Here is an 8458-nt window from a genome sequence, read left to right as displayed (position 1 = left end):
AACCGCAGCTTATTGAGAAATGACACCTATACTATTTTGGGCCATGTGTGAAAGTGACATTACTTTCTTTCCTTGTTTTTCTACGATGTGTGCCTTTCCTGTTTCCATTTTTTGGTGCAAAAGAGCTTTTCAACATAATCTCTCATAGCCATTCATTAAATAATAATTTTATATAAATAATTCTTTTTTAAATAACAAGCTCTCAACATAAATTTTATAAAATAACAAATATCTTCTTCATCCTACAACTTTACACGGAATATAGTGGACTAGTGGCCAATTGGCATAACAAAATCATTAGACCTAACACAAGTGGATCAACTATGTAACAATTCCAATTCTACATGTCAAAATTACGTAATTATATGGTTAATGACTTCCCCTAGATCTCACCCACGCAGCCACAAATGTGACACATGACTTGATCTTGTCCTAGTCATGTTATATATTATAATTATATTTGTAATTATAATAATTTAGAAATATAAATATCTTATGATTCTCCAAAGTGTACCCATAATTCAACCCACAACTAACGGAGACATATCACGTGACAAGCAACAGCATACCTTGTCTTTCTCTTTTGTATTTTTATTGCTAAAATGGTATCGTACAAAGAAATATAAACAAAAAAATGCAACGAAATAAGCAAATACATTTTCCCATAACATAAACTTACCCTTTTCAAGAGAAATCATATACTCACTTTACTTGTTTGCGTATAATAATAATATTATTACTATTAACAATGCCCAAAATCATCAATCAATATGATGCTTCTTCATGCTCAAGCAATATTAATTTTAATTGATATAACACTTACTAAACCTTGACATATCTCCAACAACATTTGGTACCTACCTTGAACTTCTTTGCCTTAATTCACTTTGCTTATTAACCAAAATTACATATTATTCCTTCCCTTTTTCACTTTCATTTTACCTTGATGGTTAAGCACACACTTAGTTACCGTGCCTAAACCAATATGGAATCATTAAATTTGATTTTTTGATTTTGAGTATACTAGAAGCAGTAGCCACACTAGCCACTGTGCATCATTCTTTATCAATCCATTCAGCAGCAACCCTTCCTGAACTTCGGACGCCCAACTTTCCGAACGACACACTAGATAATCCTTTGAAGCTGCTACTACCGCTGTCGTTCAAATTTCGGAGTTTCCTCAACTTGTTTATCTTTGAACAATTGATATCAACGTTGTCTTGATCAGTTTCGTCGTGATTTTCAATTTTCATGACAACCATAAGTCTAACTATGTTGCTTCGACAAAATGGACAAACTGGTGGAGTTATAGAAGTAGTTGTCGGGTTCGGTTTGTTGTAGCAACAAAGGGATAATGTGCATTGTGCACACATTTGGTGACCACAATTCTGAACTTCAATTGTGCATACCTGCTCAAAGCAGATGCAGCATAATTCTGACTCACTGACCTGCATAATATCATATTCCACAATGAGAATGCTATTTCTTTTTTGGATCACATTTATAATGCAAATTTTAAACTTGGCCAAATAATCAAATCTCTCAGCCTATGATTGAAACAAATGATAAATTCAGATAGCATATCACAAAAATTCAGTTTAAATTCATTTGGTTTGTATACACATAACAAATAAGCAACATTTCAGCATTATGATTAATTCAATTGCAAAACACAAGAATTTGGTGTGTATGTGTGCACGCGGACAAAAGGAGTCAAATTACCTCGGAGATATTGTCATCTACACAATCTGATTGTGATGGAGACGGAAGAGAGTAAAATTTCCCCTTCAATATATCTTTCTCCCTTTCTCTGTTTGCATCCATCAAAGCTTGTTCTAACAAGGCTTTGGCTTCCGGATTAAGTTCACTGATGAATTTCAGTGGAGATGGCCAAACAAGAGGCTCAGCAGATGTAGGATTTAGCAAGGACGTGCATGATCCGTGTCTGTGTTTCATAGCAACCATGTATGGTATACGCCTGCATAAACGCACCAAACAACATGAAAATTTAGGGATAAAATAATTGATGAGGGGAAAAAAATGCCTAATTAAATGCTACAATCCATTCAACTTTAAAACAGCTAAATCGTTAAATAAAGAAAGTTTCTCCTTAAATTTGAGAAGTTACAATAAGAAAATGCTAGATATGAGTATTAAAACAAATTATGAAATTATCATATCAAAGATTTGCCTAAAAGACTTAGATGTTTGATATTACAATAACTTCAACACATTAACATAAATAATCCATATACAAACCAATAAGCCACATAAATGAAGATGAATTATGTTTAGATATGTTAACAAGTCTCAAAATCAAACCATACCCAGATGAATCACGCTGAATACGATCTGCGCCCCATGCCAACAATTCACGAATACAATCAAGAGACCCCCCTCTAGCAGCAAGATGAAGGGGAGTACTTCCAGGATAGCTGCAAAATTTCAAATAACAATTCATTAGTACACAAAACAGAAGAATGCATAAGATTCAAGTCATTTTAATTAACCATAGAATATTGAGAGATCAGTACCCATATCTACCGGTCGAAGCACAAACAAGAGCACCACTGTCTAATAGAATATGTACACATTCAGGCCGTCTTTGTCGAGATGCCAAATGTAACGGCGTCGCACCCTTTCCATCTCTAACATTCACAAACCGAACAAATCCCCTACAACCAATTCAAAAACATTTAAAAAACAACAACAGCATAGCATCAAAGTCAAAGTCAATCCAGGAAAAAAGAATTATTCTGAAAAAGAAAAAGGACAAACCAAGAAGCAGCCACATGACTAGATTGAGCAGAAGAAAGAATAGCTTTAAGGCAAGAAAAATGGCCATAATAAGCAGCATAGTGTAAACAAGTTCTTCCATTAACCGTATCAAACATCAAAACCTGAAGATTTTCATAGTTTCCACACATCAATTTTCCAAATTCATCTATGGATTAACAAATGAAACTAAAAATGAAATTTTCCAAATTACATTAGCACCAGCTTCAAGTAGCTTCTCCACACATGCAATCCTTCCATGCATTGCAGCCAACATAAGAGGAGTCTGAAAAAAGGGTTAATCAAAAAGGTAACACTTATAGCAATAAAAACAAAAACCAACATGCCAAAAAACACAATGCAAAATAAGGAACATAACCAACCATTACCTGTTTTTTTCGATTTAAAACATCTGGATTAACAGATCCATGTAAAAGCCTTGACAGAATCTGAAACAAAACAGAAATGTTACAAACAAAACAAAATAGAATATTAATTCTTAAACTAAACTTAGCAGAAATGCCAGAAAATAAGGAAAAAGAATTCACCTCGATCTGGCCATTAGCAGCAGCAATATGAAGAGGTGAAAAACGATCAAAGAGAGTTTTTTGGTGGAAAAGAGAAGGGTCTTGTTGTAACAGAGTTGTGACAATTTGAAGGTTACCTTGTTGGACAGCAATGAAGAGACCATGATCATTGTTACCTCTGCAACTAAGACCTTGACCCATGTTGTCGGGGAGAGGGGAAGTGAAGTGGTTGAACTTCACCTCTGGTTTGAATGGATGAGCTACCTAGTTTGGTGAGTGATATAATAATAACTTGTATATAAATTAATGAATAAATTTTTAGAATAAAGTTTGTAATAACTTGTAACTGTGTGTTGTGTGATATAGAAGATATTAATGTTAGTTATAGTGACAGAAAAATGTGAAATGTCTGGAGAGAGAGAGAGAGAGAGAGAGAGAGAGAGAGAGAGAGAGATGGTAGCTGACTGTGTCAGTGAATAGCGGTTGCTGTGTCTCAGAATGACTTGGGGCATCTACTTAGATTCTGCGTTAAGCTTTGCCACGTTAGGTCCCCAAATTAGATACTATGTACGTACCCCCTTGATTAATTTGAGTCAAGTTTTTCACCACCAAAAAAAACTACCCAATTCAGGCTACTCTAAAATAATTGACATTTTTTTTACTTACAATAAATGATATCCATTTACCTAAATTCCTTCAAAAAACAAAAAAAAAAAAACCATTTACCTAAATTAATAGAGTGCATTTATCTAAATTAATAGAGTAAATTTATCCAAAATTGTCATTTCACGGTTTAAAGTGGTTATGAGTTGCAACATATGATTTAAAGTGGTTATGAGTTGCAACATATGAACATTCAACAAGGGGTCGAGCGAAGATTTGAGATTGGAAGGGTCTCATTGGATCCAAATTTTCATGTGGATTGCAGTTTATTAGCGTCTCATGACCAACGTTCGTAGAAGCTTATGGGACCACTTTATTTGAGCTGGGAGGATGGAATTGTGACCAGACAACCAGTATTTGGCTCAGGATAGTAAGATCTAATCGAATTACTAAAAAAAAAATTCTTAATTGCAGGGAATGTATTTTCAAAAGAGAAATGATATTTGAACATTTATTTTGCATTAACTATTTTGACAACTCAATGTATATAGCTGTATTTTTGTAAAGAGATATTTATGCATGAACTCTTACCTAAGAGATTATTCTTACACCCAACCAATAAAAATATGACATATGTTATTAACTTTAAAAGAAATGTGATTTTAATTAAGGAAATGGAAACATAAATGGTGGTGGGTGGTTTTTGTTGGTTAAAGAAAGTGGAAAAAAGGAGAGAGAAATATTAAAAATAATGAGAAAAAATTATGATATTAATTATTTTTATTATTTTAATGAGATGTTTGATTTTAATTGGTTGGGTGTAAGAATGATTTCTTAGGTAAGAGTTCATGTAAGAATTTCTCTTTTGTAAAAGAAAAAGAAAAAAGGCTTGAAAACACTATGCCAATATATCATACGGGTATTTGAGGGTATTTGACAACTAGTATTTTTAGATTGTTGGAAAAGTTGTCATAAAAGTGAAGTCATTATATCATAATTCTTTTCAAAACCTTAATAAGAAAAACGTTGGAGAGATAGAAGGAAGTTGGCAAACTTTTTTATTGAGGCGTGTTGGCTCCTTTCTAATTGGAGAAACAAAACTATTTTTGAAGAAGGCTTTCAACGTCCAAATGATCAGAGGCAGCAGAAGATCATTTTCATCAATTGAAAGCATCCTCAGGGAGATTGGATAAAACTTAACTATGACAAAGCTTGCAAGGTTTCAATGGATGGTGCAGGTCATGGTCTTTATCGAGATTCAAGCACTCCCTTGTTGAAAGGATATACTCAAAGGATTGGAACTTGTGATGCCCTTCATGCATAAATATGGAGAATGTACACATGGCTACAAATTGCTCGAGAACAAGGTTTTTCCTGTATTATAGTTAAAAGTGATCCCAAGTTTTCGATTGACATGGTTACCGAGAGTTGTAAGATTAATGGACACACCCTACCTTGATCCTAAGGATACAAGATCTTACTACTTGTAATGGCACATAATTTACACATGTGAGCGCAACCAAATAAAATTTACACATGTTAGCTTGAATTTACACATGTAAGCGCAATATCCAAGTTATCATCAAAATCAACACATGTTACCAAACTTATTTTTCTGCACAAAAAAAAATATTATACAAGGAACAACATTTCTCCAACTTCTCCTCCTCCTAAACATGGATCCTTTACACAACATCCACCCTTCACCCTCAACACTCTACCCTAAACTAAACATATTTGCCACTGTCACGTAACGGTTATCAACTAACTCAAAAAATCATATGAATTTATTACATAAAAGTCTCCCCTCCCACCATAGACCCGCCACTTTCACCAATTTATCATCAAACCAATTACCATCCTTCAACCTTACCCTCTTCTTACACCAAAAATATATTTCCACCATAGAGATGCTTTATTACCCTTATCCTTCACTCGACCATCCTCCACCCCATAACACACCCCAACACCTTAAACCATAACCCCCCTGATTCACATGCATCTTCGAATACCATTTACCTAAAAGACAAATATTATAATTCCAAAATATATGCACTCCTAAACCACCACTCTCCTAATGAAGACACACCTTATTCCACTTTTTTCAACTGATGCACTTTCCTCACGTCCTCCCCCCGATAAAAATATTTAAAAAGACATTCAATAGAAGTGATTATTCTTACGGGAGATTTAAAGGACAAATAAGTAGTGGGTAACAAGGACAATACAAATTTCAGAACAACCACTTGACCACCCGACAAAAGATTCCTACCCTTCCACCAATATAACTTCAAGAGTTGCCTTTTATAGGAAGGCCGGGATAAAGAAATAGAATATGACCAATTTTACAATTAACAACAACACAGGCTTCCATCAAGCAAGAATCAATCACATTCACCTCGTTAACAAACTTTTATGAAAATTCACTTTTGATCCAAAATTCCTTTCAAAAAGAATGAGATTAGCTTTAAACGCCCTTATATTCTCCCAACTCTTCTCACCCAAAGTTAATATATCATCAACAAATTACAAATTGAGAAATATACATATGATCTTAAGAGTTGACCTTATACCCAACAAACAAACCAACATCTACTAAAGCATTTAACATAAAATTCAGTCCTTTAAAACCAATTAAAAACAAAAACAAAAAGGAGAAAGTGGATTGTTTTGTCTCAACTCCCTCCTCAATTTAAACTCATCACTCAGACTACCATTGACTAACACTGAAGCTGATGTCGAGCTTATACTCTCTAAAATCCATCTCTTCCACATAACTGGAAAAATCATTTTGGCCTTCACTGCGTCCAGATACTCCCACTCAACTGAATCATATACTTTCTAAAAATCCACTTTACACAAAATGAGTTATTTCGTCAATTTTCTCGCCTCATCTACAATCATATTAGCAATCAAAATGCCGTCTAAAATTTGCATCACTTTAACAAAAGCAAATTTAGTCTAAAAAATAATACTGCCGACAACTATCTTTAATCTATTTTTGTCAAAAAAAACTATCTTTAATCTATTGGCCAAAACCTTAACCAACAAAATTGATCTAAAATGGACAAATCTCTAAGGGTTGTCAACTTTTAGAATTAGAGCAATAAAAATACGCTTAATAGCAGTTTTCGCCCCCTAACTTTCACGAAGTTGTGATTTTGGCCCCCTAAGAAAAAAACTACAAAACTGCCCCCTATGTTTTTCACCTGTGGCAGTTTTGGCCCCCCAAGGCCAAAAAAAAATCCATTGGGGGGCCAAAACTGCTATAGTTGCAAAACTTAGGGGGCGGTTTTATAGTTTTTTTTTCTTAGGGGACCAAAATCGCAACTTCGGGAAATTTAGGGGGCTAAAACTGCTATTAAGCCATAAAAATACATACCTTTTTTTTTACCAACTTTTCGTTTCTATGGAATTCAGGAAAAAAAAACGTATGACATCATATTTGATTTCTTACTGAAAGTTTTTAAGAAAAGTCTTTAAAAAGTGCATTAAAATACACATTAAATTTAATAATACTTATATTTTTGTGAAGTTTATAATATATTAATGTGTCATAGTCGATTTCTTTCTTCTTAATATATATGTGTGTTCATGCGCAGGCGCGTCGAGGTTTGTATGAAAAGAATTGTGTATATTGTTTAGTTGTGTAGGATGAAATTTATAGGTGCTGAAGAGGAGTCGTTGGAGAGTGATAGATGAGCCATTACAAACGAGATCCATAAACGCCTAAATCCGGTGGTGGTTGGAGGTGTGTCGAGTCGAAGAGGATTTGAGACAAGGGAAGAGTTATGTTGAATTGTGTCTTGAGGAAATGAAGTATTTGGGTCTTATACCATTTTAGAACATTTAAGTATTGTGTGAGAGACCAAAATTTGACGCTAACTTTTAAAATGAAGTTATCTAATATATATACAGTTAATTTTTAGATTGTATACAGTTGATTTTAGTAAGAGTACCTTAAGGTCATTGACATTTGAACTGAATAGCTACGTACCTTAAGACCATTCAAAAATATAGATAACGTCAATGGTCTATTGGTCTACATTCCTTCTTGTTGGATGACTTGTACTTTGAATAACGTCATTTGAAACATAAATACCTTTCCGTATTTTGTTTACTGACTGAGTCATTACATCTGAAGAGGACGTTGACAATGTCTTTATACTACTCCGTATTGAGGATGTTGAGTCTTACACCTCCATGGACCATATGGTGAAATGCAACTCCTTACACCTGTCCACTATACCCGATCCCTCGTATACGTTCAAAATGTAGAAATATAAGGTGATTTCATTATCAATATCAATCAATATGACCTACAAAGAAAACTCATAGGTCATTTATCCAAATATTTTCATGTACATTTGTATCAAAGTACTTTTAACCATGTCCAGCTACATCGAAGAATTGTAGGTCATTTATCCAATAACCAATAAGAATTAATCACCAGGGTAAATTTGTAAGTGGAACGGACAAATTAATTTACAGAGCATATATATTTAATATTACCTCCGTCCCTAATTATGGGGTCATTTTGAAAAAAATAATGG

General features: G+C 33.9%; 1 protein-coding gene across 1 annotated transcript; it reads right to left on the bottom strand.

Annotated features, from left to right (window-relative positions):
- Positions 1–645: 645 nt before the first annotated feature.
- Positions 646–3657, bottom strand: LOC146950935 (putative E3 ubiquitin-protein ligase XBAT31). The gene is made up of 8 exons (XM_085746897.1): positions 3324–3657; positions 3165–3224; positions 2990–3061; positions 2779–2900; positions 2535–2675; positions 2328–2435; positions 1723–1978; positions 646–1448 (listed from the first exon to the last, which is right to left on the bottom strand). The coding sequence occupies exons 1-8, from the start codon at positions 3501–3503 to the stop codon at positions 1056–1058; spliced, it is 1332 nt and encodes a 443-aa protein (XP_085603023.1). The 5' UTR covers positions 3504–3657; the 3' UTR covers positions 646–1055.
- Between the last annotated feature and the right edge of the window lie 4801 nt (positions 3658–8458).

The sequence above is a fragment of the Medicago sativa genome, chromosome 2, assembly GCF_051527215.1.
Source record: "Medicago sativa cultivar Bolivia chromosome 2, Bolivia_mono, whole genome shotgun sequence".
NCBI classification, from domain to species: domain Eukaryota; kingdom Viridiplantae; phylum Streptophyta; class Magnoliopsida; order Fabales; family Fabaceae; genus Medicago; species Medicago sativa.
Note: the sequence above shows the minus strand (reverse complement) of the source record. Positions and strands in the feature narration are given on the sequence as shown.

Coding starts and splice junctions, on each gene's coding strand:
- LOC146950935 (XM_085746897.1), bottom strand. CDS start 3,503: ATGGGTCAAGGTCTTAGTTGCAGAGGTAACAATGATCATGGTCTCTTC. Junction 3,225..3,323: donor CTGCTAATGGCCAGATCGAG/GTGAATTCTTTT, acceptor GTTTTGTTTCAG/ATTCTGTCAAGGCTTTTACA. Junction 1,449..1,722: donor TAGATGACAATATCTCCGAG/GTAATTTGACTC, acceptor GATATTATGCAG/GTCAGTGAGTCAGAATTATG.